This window comes from Dicentrarchus labrax, unplaced genomic scaffold, assembly GCF_905237075.1.
Source record: "Dicentrarchus labrax unplaced genomic scaffold, dlabrax2021, whole genome shotgun sequence".
NCBI lineage: Eukaryota > Metazoa > Chordata > Actinopteri > Moronidae > Dicentrarchus > Dicentrarchus labrax.
The window spans coordinates 9,615,924-9,639,696 of NW_026136721.1; the positions used below are offsets into that span (position 1 = coordinate 9,615,924).

General features: G+C 42.3%; 1 protein-coding gene across 3 annotated transcripts; it reads left to right on the top strand.

The window, feature by feature from the left end:
- Nucleotides 1–222: 222 nt before the first annotated feature.
- Nucleotides 223–23,767, top strand: LOC127354702 (protein AF-17). Of its 3 annotated transcripts, none has more exons than XM_051384807.1 (20): nt 223–562; nt 1,510–1,589; nt 1,702–1,756; nt 1,928–2,037; nt 5,733–5,836; nt 7,008–7,101; nt 8,354–8,479; nt 8,880–8,969; nt 9,108–9,255; nt 9,352–10,161; nt 10,704–10,903; nt 11,996–12,113; nt 12,301–12,367; nt 12,681–12,829; nt 15,939–16,139; nt 16,994–17,070; nt 17,352–17,722; nt 17,901–18,000; nt 19,803–20,009; nt 21,014–23,767. In XM_051384807.1, exons 1-20 carry the CDS (start codon nt 454–456, stop codon nt 21,047–21,049), a joined length of 3,252 nt encoding a protein of 1,083 aa, XP_051240767.1. In that variant the 5' UTR covers nt 223–453; the 3' UTR covers nt 21,050–23,767. The 3 variants fall into 3 exon arrangements, with proteins under 3 accessions (XP_051240767.1, XP_051240769.1, XP_051240768.1); XM_051384808.1 differs by having other exon boundaries at nt 224–562; nt 8,354–8,461; XM_051384809.1 differs by lacking the exon at nt 8,354–8,479.
- Nucleotides 23,768–23,773: the final 6 nt, after the last annotated feature.

Below are 23,773 nucleotides of genomic sequence, written 5' to 3' on the forward strand. Positions count from 1 at the left end.
GTTTTGACTGATTAATCCACATGTTAAGATCATCTAATTTATAAAAGTGCTCCACAGATGAACGGCCTTCAGTTACAATGCCCTCACATTGGTAAGTCATTAAAAATGCACGTTACAGTCAGCAGACACGCGGTGAAAGAGGCTCGTGTTAAAAATAACAATAACTTACTACCTTTGCTGTGACTTACTCAAACCCCGAGGACCATGTCTGCGCATGCGCACTGCATCGGTTCTAAGCTACGGAGGACACCGCGGAAAAAACGTAGCAGCAGCAGCAGCACCACAAACCCCACGCCGAGATTTCGTCTCCCCGATGCGCTAAAACTGCGCGACGAAAGCGGCCGACGACTATGCCCGGTGCTGCGTTAAAGTGCGGGACGACCACTTGACAGGCCTGGGCGAGGTCTGAGCGGTTGCCGGGAGGGGAAATACATTTCTTCATATGGGAGAAGCATGCGGGAAATGGTCGGAGGTTGCTGCGTGTGTTCAGACGAGCGAGGCTGGGCTGAGAATCCGCTGGTTTACTGTGATGGACACGGCTGCAGCGTCGCCGTCCACCAAGGTAACATTAGCCGCTGTTAGCGTGAGATTACCGGGGCAGCTGTGGCGGCTGAGCCCGGCGGCTGGAGGCAGCCAGAGGTGCTGGTGGGTCGCTAGATTTCTAGGCAGGTCTGCCGCTGCCTACGTGCGTGTTTGTGTGTTGATGTGTGTGGGAGGGGTAGGTGTGCTGTTTGTTGTTTCCTCTCTGCACACATGATTAAACACACAGGGCCAAGCAGAGTCTTGATGGCACTTCAGGTCTGCGTGTGTGTGTGTGTGTGTGTGTGTGTGTGTGTGTGTGTGTGTGTTTGTGTGTGTTTGTGTGTGTTTGTATGTGTGTGTGGGGCTGTCTGGCCCGGTTGGATTCACGACATACTGCAAGAGGCGTGTTTTTGCGACAAAACTGCCCCGGCGAGGCCCGCCGGTTTTGGACACTGTGTTACCTTGTGTCCACTTGCTTTGTTGCTTTAATGAGACTAACAAGGGCAGCAGATAACTTGCAGATGTATATTTCTGAGCAGAAATCCCCCCCCCCCCCCCCCCTGACTGTTGGACCAACTCTGGGAGGCTGGTGCAGGTTTATGCCTGGCTGACTTCACTCTGCCTTCAGCTGCTGGTTCATTTTTAAAAGTAGAGATGATTTTGCCTCTTAAAGTCAGCTCAAAAGTGCCGTAAAATGTCAGAAAGATTAGTTTTAAGTTGAGTTTAGAGCTGTCTTCATAAGGTCAATTTGAAGTTGCAAGTGGATTACAAATGTCTTGTTTGAAGGATTATAACAGCACTTAACATTACTGACAACACAATATAAAAATGCATTATTATGAAAAATGTAATGGAGACAAAGTAAAAGAAATTCTGCAGAAAGACGCATAGTCTTGTATGTGTTGGAAAATGTGTTTTTCAAAAATAGTATCATAAACCTGTTCTTGTGTGTGTGTGTGTGTGTGTGTGTGTGTGTGTGTGTCCCAGCATGCTATGGCATTGTCCAGGTGCCCACCGGTCCATGGTTCTGTCGGAAGTGTGAGTCACAGGAGAGAGCGGCGCGCGTGGTGAGTATGCCAACTCACGACATCCAGCTATTCCTGCTTCAGCCGTCACAATCTGTGCCAAACTCAGAACAAGCTCTGCTCTCCCTCTCTCTCCCCCCCCGTCCCGCCCCAGAGGTGTGAGCTGTGTCCACACAAAGATGGTGCCCTCAAGAGGACGGACAGCGGAGGTAAATCTCATCCTCTGTCCATCTCACTCCCCTCTGCTGTGTAACGCAGCAAATGTGGGAATCAGCAGGGCAGCCTCCCTCCCCGCCTGAGATAGAATAGAAGCTGCAGTTTCCACTTCATTCACAAGGATCCTTATAATGCCATTGATCCACTGCCAATCTCTCCGTCAGGCTGGGCCCACGTTGTGTGTGCGCTCTACATCCCTGAGGTGCAGTTTGCCAACGTCCTCACCATGGAGCCCATCATCCTGCAGTACGTCCCGCATGAGAGATACATCAAGGTACTGACACACACACTGTTGACTGGATAAAACGTGTTGTGAACACATTTTCCTCCTGGTGCGGCAGAAGCATGCAGGAATTATATCTTTTATTAGAGATGATTTGGCAACCGAGGTTTTTTTTTTTTTTCAGCCAGTACAATAACTGATAATTACCTGCTTCTGATGGCTGATACCAATAAGATAATCATTAATTTCACATTTTTGTATTTTGGTGTCCACACAGAGAGCGTTTCTGCTGCAGTGCCGGTGATACATACAGTAAAATCCTTGTTAACAAATAGATAGATTCTGTCCACAGAAATATATAATATTATATAATATAAATTATATTTTTGTACATGTCTGTGACACATTCTACAGATACACACATTGAAAGGTATTAAAGGTGTATAATATGTTGCTGGTAAAATGAACCAGACTTTTAATTTTTGTTTTCAATTTAGTTTAGTCTTAGTTTAGATTTTTTTTGTTTAAGTGTTTAGTTTTTTTAATCATAATATGGGTGGTATTGGTCAGAATAGATATTAACAATATAAACACATTGACTCTCAGTCATGTAGACATCCCAGCCTCATGCTTGTTGTGTTGGCAAATTTGACCAAATTGACAAAGAGTAAAACTAAATTTTTTTTTTAATTTGAGTTAGTTAAGTAAGTAAGTACACACTATTGTTTCAGTTCCTTTCCATTTTTCCCCCAAAGTCTAGTTTTTTTATTTTATTTTTTACACCTAGTTGTTTTGGTTTAGTCAACTGCAGAAATTCTGATCCTTTTCACTTTTTTGTTGGAAACTGTGCGTGGCTTACGGAAAAAATATATGTGAGACGTTGTGTCTCACACCCGAAACGCACGGCTCATACGGGCAGCAGATGGGTGATTTAATATTCCACAGCTTTGACTTAACCAAATCTAACTGACATCACTATTGTTGAAACATCAAAAGCATCTGACTCTTCAAATGTTCCTTTATTTTTACATCAATAAACTTCACAAACATACTATTCCTTTCACAGAACATTAAGCCTGTCATACGTTTGCATAAGAACTTAAAAATAATAAAAAATATTTCATAGACAGTTGTTTGTGTTTAGACAACATGGAAGTCTTATGAATTGAATGAAAGTCATTTCTCTAGTGAACATATGTTGAGGTTCAGTTATTGGAAAAATTTATAGTTTTTCATATCTGCACTCAAACTCAGCTGTTATAATGGCACTATTAATAAAAGCCCCTCTGGACAATTAATTCCAGAGCAATTCCAATGAACCTTTATAGCAGTAAATTCTGTGAGTTTTCAGAGGAGCAACCACACTTTTTCCATCAGCGTCAACAATCCCACAGAGAGAAATCCATTATCAAAGATAAAGGTAAATTCTCCCCCAATAGTCGTTTCAACAAACTATGACACAACGCAGCTTGAAGTCATGTGGGAAACGGCACAACTCTAGTTATACCCTTAACTGGTAAACATTTTTGCTCCACATCACCATCGCTCTCTCCACCTACACATACCGTACAAACCCCAGGGCTGAGTGTGGCAAGGTCACGCCTGCTCTCTGGAGGTTGTTGAAAGTCGTTCTGGGAAATGTGGGAGATTTCCAGCTGAAGCAGAAATAGAAGAGGCAGGTCGAGGGAACAACAAAGAAGTACATTTACCACAGTTTATCATAATATACACATTGAAATGTACAGAATTGTGTCAGAAGTCAGTTATGCTAAAAATGCCAAACATTCACCGGATTCCAGCTTCTTCACTTAAGAGACTGGTTCCTTTGTGGTTTTTATACAATTAGGGACGGATCTCTTCGGGTTATGGACTGTTGTTCAGACAAAAAAATGACTTGAAGATGTCACCTCGGGAACTTATTTATGACATTCTACAGATAAAAGGAAAGAATAATTGTTAGTAGGTAGTACCAAGCATCACAAATTGACGATATCCATTAATTCATGTCTGTCCTTCATGTAATCTCCATGTATAATCAGTTAACTCTGGTTAATGACATGTTTACATAATGTTTCATGCTGCATACTGACTGATGAAATACAAAGATATTGGGACCTCACACAGAGTCCTAACAGGCTGAGTAAGACCACCTATGGAAAACAGACTGAACATATCCTTCATCGTACACACAGTCAAGCTCAGACCCTCAGAAATGCTTCTCAAATATTCTGCTAATGTCTACTTTTATCACTTTATAAAACAAACTGTTTAACCACAGACTAGTTTCAGGCCGTTATAGCTTTATCATACATCGGCTGTCTTGTAACTGTATCCATTTGTACCTTTTTTTTTTTTTTTGTGTAGGCTTTGATAGTTGGCAGAGTGTGTATAGCAGCAGCAGTGAGCGGCGTATCCAGCGTGCAGCAGAACAGGACTTTTAAAGCAATGCACATTACAAAGAAATCAATATTTGACGCATGGACTCATTAGACTGAGCAGCCAGCCGCTGACATGCTGTGTGTTTGTAATGTATGTATGTGTGTGTGTGTGTCCGTGTGCGTGTGCGTGCCTGCATATAAATGTACACATGTGAGTGTTTGAGTGCCTGGTCTCATATTACTGTGTCAGCTACAGTAAATTGCATGCAGCTTTCCCTCCGTCAGAGCCATTCATCCAGATTTTTGCTGCCTGCATTCCTAGACAGCGTTACAATGGACAGTGAAAACTTGAGAAGCCACTCTTCTTTTTACACGCTCGATGAAGTTATGTCTCTGGCCTTTCATTACATAGCCGACATCCTCTGAGGGGAACAGAGGGCCGAGTAGGATGTGGGGAGCAGAGGAAGGCAGAGGAAAGGGGAGAGAAAAGGAGAAACAGAGAGGGCTGAAGCGAAAAGGTAAAGAGCCTGCTGTTCCTTTGTCCCGCACCTGTTGCTAGGCCTCTTCTGCCCCCCACCATCCAGCCCCGCTCATTGGGGGGAAAAATTGAGGAAGAAGTACAAAGGCTCTGTGTGTGCGTGCATGCGTTTGTCTGCTTGTGTGCGCTCACATGTGCTTACATGTATTTTTTCGGACACGTGCTCATTTACATATCAGCGAAGACGGACGCGGCTTTGAAATATTTCCAAAATCTCTGCTGCACGTGAATTGTTTTGTTGCATCCGTGTGAGTGTCTTACAGTTTATCATGAAACCGTTCTACACCTATGCTGTTAAAAACTACACTCTGTGACTAGGAAAGTAGGTCATAAGTGAAGTTTAGTAGCATCAACTTGAAAACCCTCTAAAGTAACAGTAACTCTTTTGAAAACAAATACACAACTAGCCCCAAGCTCTTCAATGTCAGCTTTTTTCCCCCACAAACATCTGGTAGACAGTTTGGCTGTACAAAGCAGCAGAGCAAGCTGTGTTCTGTTTGAAAGCCCCATCTGTCCTCTTGACAAGCAAAACTTCCTAATCTTTTACAGTAGATGCGGTCGGACTCAAATTAAGGAGCGTTTTATCTTTCCCGCACCGCAATCACAATGGTTCACTTTAATGGCTGAATAACATGAACGTATGAGACTGCCCTGCTAACACTAGTGCAACAGATGGAACCAGACCTCACGAGACTTTCCACATGTATCTGCATCGTTTTAAACAGCAGACTTACAGGGCAGCATAGCACCGGAAGATGAGGATGATAATAATAACTGATGTGTCTTTATTTCTTCCTCTCCTGTTCTCTCCATCTTTGCTGCTTCCACAGACCTGTTATATTTGTGAGGACCATGGAAGGGAGAGCAAGGCTGCCTGCGGAGCCTGCATGACCTGCAACAGACAGGGCTGCAGACAAGCTTTCCATGTCACCTGGTAAGAGTTAAGGTGTGTGTGGGTGTGTGGGTGTGTTTGTGGTTGCATGGAAATGTGTGTTACAGCGTGATGGTCAACAATAGGGCTGTCACAGCACGGTTTCCCTACCATTACTGTATTTCCTGTTAAGGAATGAATGACTGTAAAGCCTACCCCAGTGCCAAATGTTTAATATTTATTGAAGTGCAGGTCTTGTTAACAGAGCCAGAGAATACGTTTTATTCATCGTTTTGGTTGTGTTGTTTTATTTATGGTTTTATTTATCACAGATATTTTAATATACTGAATATTCTTCAGAATTAAAGGTTTGTTGGTCTTTGAAAGGGGGTACTTGCATTATGTTTATCATTATAGCAGTGACATAGAATGTTCTTAAATGACAATAATATTGTTTATTGCAATTATTTCTGCGACAATATATGGTCCAACAAAAGTTAGTGTAACAGGCCTAGTCAAAACACAGATTAAGATCTTGATTGTTATGAAAGAGCTGCAGAAACACTAGGAAATGAACTGTTTGATGTAACACTGGCTAATGAATGTACTGACAGATGATCTGTATGTAAAAGCTTCTAAAAAACACTCACTCAAATACACAGCAGGACAGTATGTTATAACTAAGACGTGGCATTTTTTTGGAACAAGGATCAAGAAGTAATCTGATTCTAGATGGACATCATTGATTTTACTTGTTGAAACAGCCGCCAGTCAGCAGAGAGAGTGGCCTGTTGCTCTACAGATCAGCATTTTCAGGCTGTATTTGTTTAACTGTTTCTGCACCACTTTTCCCGCTCTACCTTTTTATCTCTTTAGCCTTTCATTCCTTTGCTTTGTGCTTTTAATTCTATGTAAGCTGCAACTGATTCCTGTAACAATGCAGGAGTTGACAAAGATTGTAAGGCACAGATTGTTGTGTGCAGAGATCTGACATGTGATCCATTCAGTCATGATCGATGACAAAAGCTCTCAGGTGACTCGGACGACTTCCAGGTGTCGTTGTCGTGTGTGTGTGTGTGTGTGTGTGTGTGTGTGTGTGTGTGTGTGTGTGTGTGTGTGTGTGTGTGTGTGTGTGTGTGTGTGTGTGTGTGTGTGTGTGTGTGTGTGTGTGTGTGTGTGTGTGTGTGTTCTCCTGTTTCCTCTCCTGTCTGACCCTGTGACACCCTGTGCTCAGTGCTCAGATGGCAGGTCTGCTGTGTGAGGAGGAAGGCCCAGAAGCTGACAACGTCAAATACTGCGGCTACTGCAAGCATCACTATAACAAAATGGTAAGATGGACAACAGTCGGACCACAAACATATATTTGTGCACAAAATATTGCAAAACAAAGGAAATTAAAGAGTTATTAACAGCTACAACCATCAGAGATAACGCGTTTGTGAGATTAACACTGCCCATTAACAGTAAACATAACTGCTAAACACAGCTGTTATGTTTTTTTTTGTTTTTTTTATCACCTCCTCAAACATTGTGCAATTATTTGTGCTTTTGAATCAATTTAGTCTGATTTCTGTTGCGGGTTGTCCAGCCCAAACGAATCACTTGTAACTGACTATCTGTAGTGTAGCTGCAGTAGGAGCATTCACTTAAATGTGTCGTGTCAATCGAAAGCAGTGTGTTGATCTAAAACTTATTTCTTCCATTAAACTCAACACAGCCTGTGTAGCTGCGTCAGTTTTCTCCATGATTGTCGCTATTTATCGGGCTCTGGCACAGGAAGATGGCATCTCCATTTTTAATCTTACCTACAAAGCTAGGATGGTTTTCAGTTGGGGAAACAGTCAAAGAGCAAAACAGACCTGTTTGATCACTGAGATGAAAGAGATTTAAAGGTCACTAAGGGCTGTCTTAGTCTGGCACTAATACAGCTTAATTCCTTTTAATGTAAAAGCTCACAATGAGCTCTGGTTTCTAGTTTGATTGCAACTTTAAATATTCTACATACAGCATCAGCTGGCACTGCGCCCCAGCATCTCACACCAAAACAATGGGAAATACGTCTCCCCAGACTCCACTGACAAAACCAGTCATTTTACCAAGCAGATAATTGTAAAGCACACTTTATCGATATTATTATTTATATTATTATTATTATTATTATTATTATTATATTATTAAAGAAACTATAGAAAACAGTCTTGGTTGGTCTTCCACTGTCCAACAATCACCAACTCTGGTTTAGTTGAAATCAATTCTTAATTCACTGGCATAGATGAGTTTCAGTCACTCTACTCAGTTAGAAACAGAGAAACTCACATGCACTAAAATGTATATGCGGCCAGACTGGCTTTGTAAACACACCACAGAGGGGCTGGAATAGCAACAAAGGGAGAGTGATGTCATTCTCTGCTCAGGACACCATGACTCCCCTTTATCTTTCCATAGCAAACACTTGTTTGCTGCTATATTAATGTTTTATATCTGTTGAACCTTTAAGCACTATTTGAAAGAAGAAAAAGCCGCGTTTAAGGTTTTTTTTGCTCCTGGGACAACGCTCACTTTGTCCTTTGGTTTTTACAGCAAAAGAAGTTGCGCTCCAGTGAAAATACAAGCAGCGCGTTCAGTCATTCCAGGGGGCGCTCCAGCTCTCCATCACAGGACAAACACCACCACCACAGACAGAGGAAGGTCAGCACTAGTGTTGATGTATGTAACTGTAACGGCTAGGTGAAGTGCTAAGTACCATAGGTTGGCATTAACTATGTGGTCAGATTTGTATTCGCGTTTACATATTCTTCAGTTTCTGATTTAAATGAAAACTATTTTACTGAGAGTTCTCGTCTGTCCGCTTGTGTTCAAACAACATTTAACATTCGAAAACTTTGGCTTATTCTCTTATATGAAAAAAATGGTTTCAAAGTAAGATATTTAAAATAGAGTTTTGGTATTTGTACCAAAATGGCATTTGTTGGCACTAGTATAAAAAAAATGTAATACGATACTAGCCCTAATAATTGTGCGTGTGCATGCTTATTTGTGTAAGAGGCTAGTGTATGCTTGGTAGGACCTGACACATACGTGAGCCCTGTTTGTTCTCTGTCTTCAGAGTCACAAGGAAAAGATTCGGCAAAAAGAGCGCCACAAGAAGTCCTCCGACAGCCTGGGCTCTTCAGTGACCACCAGCAGTATAGAAAAGGTATGAAAAGCCAACCCACAGGATGACTGGTCAGATGCTGGAGAATGTAGGATGGACAATTTAAGAAACACTGATACACATCCAGTAAAGAACGGTCGCTCTTCTTGATCTTGTTGTGACCTGTGTGTTTTGGTACAGATATCCTCCAGTCACCACAGCAACAAGGACAATGAGGGAAAACCTAAGAAGCTGAGCTCACACAGCCATGGTCATCGCAGTAAGAAGACAGGAAGCACTGGCAAGAGCTGCTCCTCCTCGTCCTGCTCCTCCAGTCCATTCAACACAGGTACCGCGTGAAGAGTGAAATATTGGGAAGGTGACATAAAGACTGTTGATAGTGAGACAGGTTGAGTTTGAATACAACTTTGTGTTTCTCTTTGAGGTGGCTCCCTGTCCTCCGCTCAGGACTTCCATCAGTTCTCATCGTCCTCCCGCCTGGAGCGCGACCACGACCGAGGCGGTGACGACCACAGCGGTGAGGAGCGCAAGGAGCGTCACAGGAGGCCAGCCGTCCAGGAAGACGAGGACGAAGAGGACGATGAAAAGGAGGAGGAAAAAGATGAAGAAGAGGAAGAGGAGGAGGAAGAGGACAGTAAATTCCACAAGCCACCAGCTTTGACTCCTGCTGATGGCCCACTGGCAGGGTCACAGGGTCACGACAGGTTGGAGGGCAACTCGAGCCCTCACAAGGCAGGAGTCCACCGGATTTCCACCTTTGGGTCCATCATGCGCATCACCACCTCGTCTGGGCTGGGCAGCAGCAAGATCCGGAAGATCTCCTCCTCAGGGGACTACAAACCCTCCAAGTCTCTCTGTAAACCATCTCAGCTGAGCACGCCGCCTATCCTGGAGGAGGCGGACCAGGAGGACAAAGCCACGCCCCCGCCGCTGCCAAGAGAGAGGAGGCACCGCGGCAACAAGAAGAGCAGCCACGGCCCAGGGCGCCCGCGGGGCAGCAAGAACCGGGAGAGGAGGGAAGAGGAGCATCACCACCACCATCACCACACAGCGCCTCCTCCTCCAGCCTTAACCTCCTCACTCTACCCGAGTCCATCCTCCATCCCCCATCCTGCCTTCCCCTCCACGCTTCCTCCCGCCACGATCTCTTCCTCTTCTTCTTCTTCCTCTTCTTTCTCCTCCTCCTCTGCCGGCAGTTTTTCCACAAGCCGTGGCATCTCACTGCTCGGCTCCGGTGAGTCTAAGTGAGTGGGTGTGTGTGGTAGCCCTCGAGTTTCCTGTGTGTGTGAGAGAGAGAGAGAGAGAGAGAGAGAGCGCGTGCTAAAAAAACTTATCACTATCTGTTTGCACTTTGGTGTGTTCATTTGCAACTCAACTACTCAAGTGTTGAAATGTTCCATTACACGTGCCATGTCAGCAGCACAGTAGCAGCTTATCTGAACGATGTAGCAGAACAGGCCAAGCAGGACAAATAAAGATACCTTTATATGGCACTGTTTTTCATACACGTGGTTTTAAAATCCTAAATGTTTTGTAAATCTGTCTCACAGTATTTATTTCATCTGTGCGAGGCAGAGATATTGTCCTAGATAGTGTTTTTTGTGAGCTGCACATGTCTCCGGGGGGGTAGGTTTCCTGTCCTACTTACAGATTGATTCTCTCGTCTACACAGACGCTCGCGAGCTGCGTGTGGTTGCCTTTCGGGGTCTTACAGCTTCTGAGAGGAAAATAATGATCAGAATCTCTTTACCTAACTTCCCCTTTCTGATCTCTCAGGTATCTACTCCAGTCTCAAGGACCCTCTCACGCTGGGCGGGGGTGTCTGCAGTACCCCTCTCTCCCTGGGTGGAGGGGTGTGTAGCACCTCCTTGTCCCTGGGAGGGGGTATGTGTAGCACCCCTCTCTCCTCAGGACTCCTTCAATCCCACGTCTCCCCACTTCCACTTCCGTCAGTGAGCGCTGTCTCAAACACACAGGTATTCAGAAAGGGAGGAAGTTAGATCAGTCAGCATGAAGGTTTGCTCTGTACTTTTTGTACGTTTCTACTGTTGTAAAGCACGTTGTGACATTGTGAAATGTGGAACTGTGTATAAATATAAATGACTATTTGAATTGTTAGCACTGCTATTATTAGCCACTGCTTGTCACTTATTGTTGACTTCCTGGATATAAAAGAACACCACAGAGCTGAAACCATGAGTTGTTGATAAGTTGAAATGAAAAAAATGAATCTGCGACTATATCACAATCAATAAATCATTTCAGTTATTTTGCAAGCAAAACTGCAAAAAATGTTTGATGGTGCGAGCTCATCAGATTTGAGGATTTGCCGCTTTTCTTTGTCGTGTATGACAATAGACTGAATCTTTGGGTTTAGACCGTTGAAATCAAACAATGTGAAGACGTCGTTAGGCAATTTTCTCACAATTTTCGAACTTTTTTTATTACATTTCTGACCATTTTCTGACTTTCTTTCCATGGACAAAACCATTCATCAATAAACTGACAAAATAATGAGCAGATTAGATGATAGATGATTTCATCTATAGCTCAAATGATTTGCAAATAAATGATAACAAACGAGTGGTCAACCACAGTTTATTTAATTGATTAAAGGCATCAATGAAAATTTTATATTTAATACTTAAAATTGTTTATCGGACACAACAACAATTTGTTTGCATCACCTTTGCCCCTGGGATCATGTTATGGGCATGTAATAATATTTTCATACATTTGAGAGAGTAAATGAATAACAGAAAAATGTATTGACAGACTAATTGATAATTGACTTGCGGCCCATGATTTTGTTTGCACAATGCACTTTTTTTGATATTTGATATTGTCAACATCATCTAAGACTGAGTGAGTTATAGTGAATAATATTAAACCATGTCGCAGACTGTTACGTGGGGCAGGTGTGGGTTATATTACCATTAGACAAGGGTTTACGATATATGACCAGAAGGCTTCTTTTTTTTTTATTTATTTATTTCTTTTTTTACCAAAACCTTTCCAGGTTGTGCAGTTGATTTCTTCATCAGATGTTGATGTTCACTGTCTCATAGGTCCATCCAGGTTCCAGCACCTCCTATAGCCTGACCTCCACTCAGCCTTTCGCCAGCTGTCTCCCCACAGCCCAGACACTGCCGCCACTACTGAGCCAAGCCCAGACCTCACTGCCAGGTGAGAGGAAGTTGGGAGGGAGTTCAGAGATCAGTATGATGAAGCTAGTTTTAGATAAGCTTCCACAAGAAAACCTCCTCTGACACAAATATTCTTCCCTTTCTCAGAATCTTACATACTTTAAATCTCTTCGTACTGTACCGCCTACCAGTGAGTAAAGTTCATGACTCTTTGTTCCCGTTCTCAGAGTCTGACCTCGATGACTGTCGCTTCCCATGTCAGGGGAACTCACCGAGAGAGAGTCTTTCTTCACAGTATGTCTCATTTAATCTTTTTTGATGTTAAGTCTTACACAATATATGATTTTGCACTCCTCCAGAGCCGCTGAAAATGAGTGAGCGAGTAGTAAAGCACAGTTTCAGTTTCTCGCTATCTACTCATCTTTCATCCATCAAAATGAATTTTCCCTGTGCTGTGGCTGTAGTTAGATCAGTTTCTATTTCTGTAACCAGCAGCAGGAAACGATTACCAGAGTGACTGCGAATACTAACCACAGCCACAGGTCTTGGTAGTTTCCCAGCTTGGCTCTAGCAGTGACTTCTTTCTGTTGGTTTTCTCCTCCTCCAGGTCTCCTATGAGCTGTCTTCCTCTTCTGTTTGACCAGAGAGATGGTTTGGGTGCAGGAGTCAGAGCCCGTCCTGAGAACGTCCCTCCAGCCAGCTCTCACATTGAGCTCCTGTTGGAGAAGCATGGCAACGGAGAGATGGGAGTCAACAGTGAGTAAGCCCAGAAAAAGATGTGCAACAGTGGTTCCCATGAAGTTACAAGATAAAGCTGATTGTCACAACATGATTAAAGCGATAAGAAAGGAAACAAGCCAAACAGGTTGGGAACCACTGCAATGCAGAGCAAAAAATACCTTTTTGCATTGGTTGCACTGGTGCGCCTAACTTTTTTAGGTGCACCAGCACAAAATTTAGGTGCACCCAAATTTTTCATTGTGTTGCCATTAACGCCATAAGGTCACCTTTTTATCGCTCTCCATAACTTTCATATAATGTGAATTATTTTTAAACAAGAATAAGGTGTAGAGAAATGCTTGTCTTTATTTGAAGCACAATTATAAAAAGAAAAATAAAGTGTTTAAAGTGCTTCACTGAACTGAAATTGAACATTTCAAACTAAAACCCTAACCAAAATAAAACATTTCCAAATAAAAGAGCTTGTGCTTAAATTGCTTCACTGAACTGAAATTGAACATTTCAAACTCAAACATTTCAAGTAAAATAATTATTAATGATAATAATAATGATTACTACTACCTGCCACTGAAATGCAGCTGGGAGAGGGGCCACTTTCTCTACACACTTGTCACGGCATATCGTGTGTTTTTTAGACATGTTATGTTTTTTTAAAGTTTCGATACGAAACGTTGTTGACCCGCTCACGAATGCATTTCCGGCCATATTCTGACCGCACTGCTGACAGTACACGCAGTGCATTGTGTTACATCCTTTGTTGTACCTCAGCCAGGGAAATTGTTTCAGCCAGTCCTGTCTTTAGGAATATATTTTGGCCGTTTTAATTTGGGTCTCGGAACCAAGCTCTATCCCAGACTCGGTTGTCTCCTCCTCTGGTTCCTAGTGTGATGCTGTGCTGAAGGACCGGGGCTTGGCAATTTTTAAACACGCAACTTAGCGCAGTGAACAGGACCACAGCCAATCAGAGGCAAAGACCCACCCGAGCTCTGTCTCTTATTGGTTTAGAACACGATATGATCCTACCATGAATGTGTGAGTTCGGTCACAGGAGAACACAGAGAGATGATGCGCTTGCGAAATAAATTGTTATGTTTTCACCCGGGCAGCGTCAGGTGCACCAGTGCACGCTTTTAAAAATTTTGGTCGCACTGTGGAGCCCTGTTTTGTAGTCTGCACATGATTGTGTTCACATGCACTCTGTGAGACAACGCCCTTCCGCTATTTAGAGATGATGAATGTACCTATGGATGCTGTCAGGGACAAAAAAAAATAGCTCAGTAAGAGATGGCATGCGCTTTTCTTTCTCTACGTTTAATTTCTGTCGGGTTCTCTCCTGAACCACAGTGCTCACTGCGTCTTACTCTGACTCACTGTTTCTCTGGGGACTTCATCAGCTGACACTTGCTTTCTAATCTATTCTTTGCTCCTTTTTCTTCCTCCTCCCAGAGCCGTCATATTCTTTTCCATTTTGCCTCATACTTCTTTCAGCTTTCTTATTCTGTCTATCATTTCCACAATTGTCTGTCTTTGTGCCATTGTTGCCTCTCCCAAAATCAGAGTGTGTATATTTTTAATGCGTCATAGCCTTCCATTCTCCGTTAAAAGGCCCTGCAGTCTCCACCTTGAATATATTTCTCTGTGCCGCAGGGAGAGTTCACTTTAGAATAATGAGTGTCAACTGCTCTTCCACTCTGCAGAAATGGGAGAGAAGAGTGGCTTTGCTTGTGGGTCTGTGATGACGGGGATGCTGCACAGACAGCTCTATAGAAAATCAATTATAGAGCATTTAGAGGATGGGGTTGAATTCCTAGTTCAGAGTCAGCACGGAGGCCTCAGGAATCACTGGTTCATGACTGCACTTTATTGCAGATTGGTCGAATCTTCAGTTGTACAGCTTTGACAGTAATTTATAGAAAAATGTGATGGAATTTACAAATGATGTTTCAGAAATATTTAATTCAGGGCAGGTATAAAGCCGCTACTGTAAGTGTGTTATATGAGCCAACCTGTGGCTCACCCATAAAGGTCTTCCTACATATTTGTCCTGTTTAGGACTGTGGGGGCTTCACTGACATCTCCCTCGTTCTACTGGTGTCTTTTTGAACCTATTACGGTGCAACAACTCAGGACTGTTCCCTACTTAATAAACACTCATTAACTTAAAGTGAGCATTAAATTAAGATTTAAGACACTTATGAATCGTCATCATTTGTGTCATTACTGACAAGTATAGTGTTACATTTGCAACTATAACGTTCAAGTCTATCAAAGCATTGTGGGAAAGCAAAGAAAAAAACTAAAATTGAAAGGGCACTACACAATGCATACATTTTACTATTAAATTTCAGACACTAAAATAAAATGGGTTAAAGTAGATAGATGCACAAGGCAAATATGATTTAGGTCACAGCTGTATTCTGGTAAAGTTTACAGCAGGTCACTGTGTCTGCTTTTGGGATAGATATTTCCCCATGCATTACATTGTTTAACTATATCTAATTTATCCTGATCCATGCAGTAAATTAATGGGAATATCATACATCAGGTCTGGATTCTCTCTCAATTAACTCTAACTAACAGCATACTGTCACCAGATACTGACATACATTTTGGACTGTTTGTAAAAGATATTTCCAGTGTTTGAATTGTGAAGGAACCCAGTCATTGCATTGATGAGTTAATGCCACACCCATACTCTGCTTAAATTGACGACTCACCTCGTTTGCTAAATCCTCTTATTATCAACACTGCTTCATAATAATTTCATTTCATACTTTATTTTAATTACAGATTACTTTGTTCTCTTTTGTATTTAGTGGATATTTCATAATGTGCCGGTGTGGCTACATCTCTAATCATCACAACAATACATTTGGAAGTGTCATGAGTGGCAGTGAAATTATAATCCCTTAAAAGAATCCTGCTCTGTCCTGGTGACTGGCATCCATTTAATTTGGAATTATTTTGAAAACTGAGCTACTCTGCCTTCCCATGCTTGTCATAGTCAAACTGTCATCACATCCTTACATCGCCCTGCCCAAAATACAGTGAGATAATGGAAGCAGAGCTCCACAGAAATTCTGTTTCTGTCTGATGACGTATCTATCCTCCCTGCCTCTTCTAGTTGTAGAGATGCTCCAGTCACTCCACTCCCTGCAGCAGGAGAACCAGCGCCTCCAGGATCAGATCCTCAGCCTGACGGCCAAGAAGGAGCGGCTGCAACTGCTCAACACAGAGCTGGCCGTGCCTTTCCCTCCACACATGTTTTCCGCCCAGGGCTCCATGCACACCTCTGCACAGATCCACTTCCTGTCATCCACCCAAGGTCAGATTATTCATATCCTAAAACACACTGTTACTATGTTGTCATGTAGTACGCTCCCCATCTACATTTATCTCCCCTCCTTCCTCCACCTGCATATAGCATGTTAAACATCAGTGTTATTGTCGGGTTAGATGAGATTCCTTACAGTAAACTGATCATAGATGAGATGATTGATAACATCTGTCTGTATTGTTGGTTATTCTTTCCACTAACAAAACAACGCACTGTAAACTCAAAGAGGTTGTTCCAGCCTGATCTGTCTGCACCTCTCTTCCGGTTTTGTTAAAGGTGTAAATGTGGCAGATCAAAACAAATGAATGAGCACTACGGCCCACCAGACTCCATTGACAAAAACATTGATTTTACCTTGCAGATCATGAAACTCACTACAACAGTCTTTGTTAGTCTTTCCACTGTTCCAACACCTACTCAATTCACAGAGTTAGGTTAGAAATAGGCACAAAACAGAGTTGGCAGTGTAACGTTCTTCTTCGGGACAAATGCGCTGGTAAAAGTGCTTGTTATTCAGTGTCTGACATTATGGAAAGAATCCCTTCAGAGTAAGTCACCAACAATCACCAACTGTAACTAAATCACCTTCCATGGTGTCCAGCATGTCGAACCGCCATGTTTCTATGGTAGTCCAGAACAGACAAACCAAACACTGGCTCTAGATAATTGCGTTCACGTTTCTCCTTTGCACTTGGAATGGGAGGGTGAAGCGACGGAGTTGCAGTCTGCAACTACACCACTAGATGCCACCAAATCCAGCACACTGGTCCTTTAACTAAAGCAGTATCCCACAGTGCCATGAATCAATGCAGCAACCCTGTGTTTGTCCCTCTTTTCCTTAGACCCCCTGAGCACCAATAAAAGTCCCCTGTCCAAAAGTTGCTTCCTGAATGACACCTCCTTTGTTACCTCGTCTGAGGTAAGAACCTTTTTACCTTGAACACACTGTACAACCCATACTAGCAAGTACATTTGTGCCTATTAAACCTCTTTTGTAACAAGATAGATAGTAGTGTATAGGTTTAACCCTCAATACAATGAAGCTAATGCTGGCATCACATTATTGCACATTTAGACTGACTGTGTGCTTTTTGTGGCAGTGTTTATTCACTGTAAACTGATGTTCAAAGGTACTGAATGCATATCAAATGCAAGCTAAAAGCTAAATATCTAAAATGATGTTTCATGTCTTTGTTCCAGGAGCTCCACTCTGGTAGTCCTTCGCGCAGTAGCTCTTCCCTCTCCTTTCAGAGCACTCCTCCTCCTCAGCAAAGCCCCGCCTCCTTCGGCCAGCCCCTACTCAACGGCCTGAGCCGAGGTTTGAGCGATGGTCTGGGGGCCATCAGTCAAGCCGGCAGCTCCTCTTTGCCTGTGGTGGGCGGGCTCATGGCGTCGCTCACAGGAAGTCCGCAGCTGAACATGAACGGTGTGCTGGGCAGTCTGAACGGCGTGATCCAGTCTCCTGTGCAGAACACCCCTCAGCCCACACTCCCCGCTCTGCGACCCCAGCCTCCACCTCTCAACCCCCAGGCACTGGCACAGGGCTTTCAGCTTCCCAAGAGTGCCAGCCCGTATGTACCCAGTCTGTCTTTAAATCCACTGAAGAAGAAATCCACTTTCACACTAATTGCTGTTTTAATTAGAGGCGTTGACTTAAACCAGGAATCACTCTCTGATTGTTTGGACTGATCAGCTGAGTGTGTGTGTGTGTTGTCTGGTGTGTAATGTGTGTTGGTGTTTGCGTTTCAGGTCTTCTCTCCTGTCCGAGCAGCAGAAGCATCTTCTTCTGGAGCAGCAGCAGCAACAGCAGCAGCTCCAGCAGTTCCTCTCCTCACAGAACTTCACTCCTGTGAGGACACTCTTTTTAGCACTCTGTCTTATTCTCACCTGTATGTGGAAAACAATCCTCATCTTCCTTTGCAAAAACTTCCTTCAATTTTTAGTTTTTAGTTAGCTATTGGCACACCAGGTTTATTTTTATAGACCTTAATTACGCTGACAGTCTCTCTCTCTTTTTCGCTTACTCAGTAACTAAATCTTCTTTTACTAAAGGAATAGTTCAACATTTTGTGGAATACCTGTGAAATGTCCTGTGGTCGCTATGAGGTTGCCAGGCAACCATCAGGAAGTTACAGCGCCCAGCCAAGAAAATGGTCCCACACATAGCGCTCTATAAAACCACAACTTCAGTACAGATTAAAAAACAAACGAGATATAACGTGTTTATTAGTGAGCTTTACAGGTGCTGGTGTTACCTTTGGAAGGAGCCAGGCTAGCTGTTACCCATTGTTTCCAGTCTTTATGCTAAGCTAAGCTATAGTCTGCTGGCTTCATCTTCATCGAGGCAGACGACCATCCACTTAGAGCCGGGGTCTGTCCGAGGTTTCTGCCTCTTAAAAGGAAGTTTTTCCTTGCCCTTGTCGCCAAGTGCTTGCTCATGGTGGTACTGTTGGGATTCTGTAAATAATGTAATAAGGAGTTTGGTCTAGACCTGCTCTATTTGAAAGTGTCCTAACTTCTGTTAAGAATTGGCGCTATACAAATAAAATTGAATTGAATTGAATCTTCTCAATGAAAAAATGAATAAGTATACAGTATATCCCATCATTTATTAAACTATTCCTTTAATTTGACCTGTTTCTGGTTCAACCCAACTAGTTTGAAGAATTTACCAGAATCACTGGTCATTTGTCCAATACTACAGTAGTGATCTGCCTTGTTTAGTCTTACTGTCATAAGTATCCCATGCATGGTAGACAGCAGTCATTTACTGTCAGAGATGTGACACTAGAGGTATAATGCAAGTGTTAACTATACATGAGAGTAAGACGAGAAATATTGTCAATTTAATAGCACTGACACATTTGCTTCAGAGATTAATATGGGGAAACCAATATGCAGTAGTATGTCACTAACTAGCCACTGATGTTATTTATATGAGTCACTGTGAGACTCCTTTTACAAAAACAGGAAACCAGCCAGCATGAATGTCCCTATTTGACTTGCAAAGTCTGGTGGAGTCTGGAAACAAGCAGACACAGTGGACTGTGGTCTAATAAATCTAGACCTGGTATCTTGGTGACTGTGGGGTTCAGGGTTTATTTGCTATGGTACATTCAAGACAGGTGAAACAAGTGATAATAGCACAACATGGATGACCCAAGGAAAGTTGCTCTTGTTCAGGGTAAACAAATCAAAGATAAACTTTTCTTGTGGATGATGTTCGCATTCATTGAAAAGATGGAAATGATAAACTTACATTTACATGAGCTGGATTATTGTTGATGGCTTATGAAAAGAACCGTGTGCCCCCCACCACCTACTGACTGAGACTGATCTTCCCTGATCTAACTAATACACATGGCGCTCATCTGTGCACAAAGAAAAACAATACTTCCCCTAGTGGTTAAATCATGAAGTACATACAAATGGCTCCTACATTAGTTATTAAGATTATTAATTATTCAATCTAACTTTCAGTTTTAAAAGCACGGAGATGTATTGATCTTACCATTTGCAATGCAGAAACAGAAGCTTGATGTCACATAACTGCACACTGAGCTCACAGTTCAGTCTCCCAGCTGTCCAAGTTGGGGGTTACAGGGGTCCTGAGCGTCCCATAAACTCTCTGTCTTCTCCCCTGTCCACCAGGAGCAGCAGGTGGTGGTGTGCCAGATGCTGCAGCAGCAGAGACAGAGGGAGCTGCAGCGCCTGACAGGAGCACTCACCTCCACCCCAAACTCACCCATGATCGCCCAGTCACCCAGCCTGCTGTCCTCAGCCACAGCCTCACCCCTGCAGGGCGGCCAGGGAGGCAGCCTCTTTGGCCTGCAGGACAACGCACTTCACAAGCCCGGGGTGAGTAACACTGCAAGGGTTTATTCTTGAACTTATTCTTAAGATCATTTATGATGGTGCGCTTATGATCAATTAATAAAAGATACTGAGCATAAAACCCCTGCTTACGCAGGTTCTAAGAAGCCCATTTGTAACCTACCTACCTGTGATCTATAAATATCAGATAAACTTGTATAACTTACACAAATGAGATTTTAGTCAGGAACAGCTCGGGATCAAAAGACATACGTAAAAGTGGTGAACTATCAGTGTTTAATTGTGAGAATCAGCACTTATTTTAGTGAGATATCTCACTTTTTAATTGTTTTTACGGACACTTAGAGAATTGTTAATATGTCATATTTCTTAAAGGGAGTTTGGCTTAATATGTTTCCCCATGCAGCACAGGGAGCTTTTCAAACTGCTGCATATATATTTTTTAACATTTTCTAACTACAGAAACACTAAAGCTCTGTTATTGGTCCTAATTGAAGGCTCTGTATTGGAGAATATGACCCTTTCAGGTGTTAATTAAATTAAAATGTTCCTGCCATAATCTTGCACCGCCCAAGATTGGGGGGGGCTTTTATTGCCTTTATGATAGTGACAGGTGATGATTGACAGGAAAGGGGGGCAGAGAGCGAGAGGGGATTACATGCAGCAAAGGGCCACAGGTCAGATTCGAACCCTGAGCCGCTGCAGCAAGGACTCAGCCTCAGTACATGGGTCGCCAGCTCTGCCCACTGAGCTAACCGGGCACCCTCACCCCCCACTTTTAACTATACATAAAGACCCATGATTCACCACAGCCTTGGGCGCATATGCATCCCAAACTGCAATACTGCAACATAACCAGCAGGAAAATCCCTTAACATCAAGTCTAGACTTTACCTACACAAAGTAGGTTTTAAACTTCAGATTAAAATGGATCTTCTGTCTGTTTTAAAGTTTCTCATTATGATTGTATATGTTGTGATGTTTCCAGTTTTAGAAATGTAGGAAACATTGTGTGCATCTGTTTTCAGGCTGCAGGAGAGAAAGGTGGAGACAAGAATGGGTGACGTTTCTTGATTTCACAGAAGCAGCTCACACGAAGATACGGGGCATCACAGCCCACTTGAAGAACTGAGGTCAACTTACATGACTTTTGAACGTCTTTCCTTCTCTGTCATCTTTATCTTACACCCTCTTTTATGAATGTATAACAGGATGGACTTAAACGTCAAGGTGAAGTTTTTCGTGTTTTGGAATTCTTTATATCAGAGGTTCTTCTCGTAGGTTTTTGTGTAGGCAGCTTTCAGAGAGCATGAATACGATGGTCTCTTGTTAAATTGCACTAATTTGTTAGCTAGACCAATGGGGCTGCTTATGAAGGCAGAGTTCCTGCTCGTCCCTGCAGGTGCTGTGTAAGGCTTTTGGGTCGAAGTGTGAACTCAAAGTCGGAGCGTCTCTCCTCTGACTTCTCAAGCACTGACCAATCATGATTTGAGTTTCCATTCAGTCAGTGAGTCATTCACAGACTTCTGCCACTTCTTGGAACCTCAACTGTCTTCCGCGATATTTTGTCTTCCCTTTGTGTTCACCCCACCCACATTTCATCCAGATCTTCTATATGTTGCATCTTCTCACATGCACTTATTATGTAAAGGGTAAATATACTGTCATTTTTGATGTGTGGTTAGTGGCATTTCAACATTAAGCTAGTTATTACCTCAGATCTTTCTGCCACCTACTTTCCATTGTTGAAATTTTGTGCTGACTCATTGCCGCAATAGCCTTCACTGGATATAAATGCCCACCAAAAATCTTGGTGTTAACTCTAAGGTATGTAAATTAAAAAAAAAAAAAAGGCACAGAACCCACGTGTCCAAAATGGTGTCCACTAGAGACTGGCACCAACATGAACGTCCAGCACCAGATTTTATTCCAAATCACCACGAGAGTTTCTAAAGACTTTTATATCCTTCCAGTTGCTATCGAGATTAAGCAGACGAAACCAAACATTTGGAAGCTGTAAGTAAGAAATTAATTGTTTTTCCTAAACAAGTGTGCACTTTGCATGTTAGTAGCTAACAGAGCAAATTAGCCATTAAACACAGTACCTTATAAAGGATGCTTGGTACTTACTAGGCCACTAGGGACTGACAGGTTTTTGATTTATGTGAGTATTTTGCACTCCTCCTCTTCCTTAAGTGTCCATTTTTTGTGTTCCTTTCATACAGATATTCTTTTCATGTTCACCAACTAGTTGTTCTTTTAGCAATACTGGATAGATAATGCCTTAATGATGTTATATTTACAGAGAAAACCACAGCCCAAAGGCTTACTCTCTTGTCTTCTTTCTTTGATAGTGTTTTTGTATCTGGGGTACATGGAGGGGTACATTAGTAAAGCGAAAGCACTCTTCTTAAACCCATTTATACTTTTGATAGCTGACTGATGATTTCAAAAGTTGAAATGTGTGAATAACCGTATAGTGGTAACTGAAGTGTCAAATCATTTTCTATTGTAATTTTTGTGTTCAGATGCAATGTTCTTTAGTTGTTTGTGCTTCAGAGAACTGAGAAACAAAGACTTATTGAGAATCTGACCGTAAAGCTTGCACAGCGGCGTCATAGGAGACGCCTGCTGTGGACGGACAAGATGTAAACTATTATTAAAGTGCCGTGGCAGCAGTGTATGATACATGTAGCTGTTATCAGCTGAGCAGAGGTGAATTGCCAATGTTGTTACTGTTGACCTTTACTGCAGGCCCGCAAGCCAACGTAGTGACTTTGATAGGCGTCTCTTTCCTTCCACTCCGCTCTATAATACGATGCCTCAGTTTTACTAACAAAGGCCACTCATAAAGTAAGTGATTATTTCACCATGTTTTCTCCTGTGTTCTTTAACAATATCATAGGACTTTTCAAATATTTCTGTTTGCAATCTTGAACATGATCTCCCATACATGTGATACCTTGAGTGCTAGGTCGTTTTATTAGCAGCTATAATGTAGAGGTCAGAAAGGAACTTCAAGCAACTCACTAGTCGGTGATAAATACTGTAGCAATGACAGAAGGAGAATGTTGATTATGTTGATAAAGACATGAGCCAACGCGCTGACATGACTCCAAGTGGGAGGTCTGCAATCTACCAAGTATGTCTTTATTATGTAAGTCCAGACACACAACCATGTCCAAGAGATTGACTGAAGAGTGCGAAGGATTTCTGAAGCGGTTTCTTTCTCATGTTGCACTGGGGCGCTTTGGGCCCAATTGTAAATCGTTTTTTAGTACCTTTTCAATTTTGTTGGAATACAAGTTGTATACTTTAATATGTTTGTGTAAAAACACATTCATTCTTTTAAGCTTTGAAGTTTGGGTAACCAAGATAATCCATGTTCTGAATGTCGTACTGTGTATCTTTTATGTATTACAACATTTAAGCACTTGGCTCTGGATGAGGTCTGATGGAGAGCGAGTTACCCATTGGGATATGAATTGCATGAAATGCAGTAACGTCTCTCAAATGTATTGCTAAATACCAAGTAATAACTATGCATAATTTTAAATGCATTGTTCCCTGAAAAAAAATTAAATGAAAAGAGCACTGAATTTTAAAAAGGACAAGCATGTTGTCATTGTACAGTGTATTTGTTTGAGAGAATTGATTGAAACGAATTTGACAATATTCAGATTAAAAGCCCTGTAAAGTATTTTGATATTTTTGTGTGTAAAATTAAAAGGACGGATTAAGACAACTTTTTTTGTCAATAAATGTATTTTACTGAGTTGTTACATTTT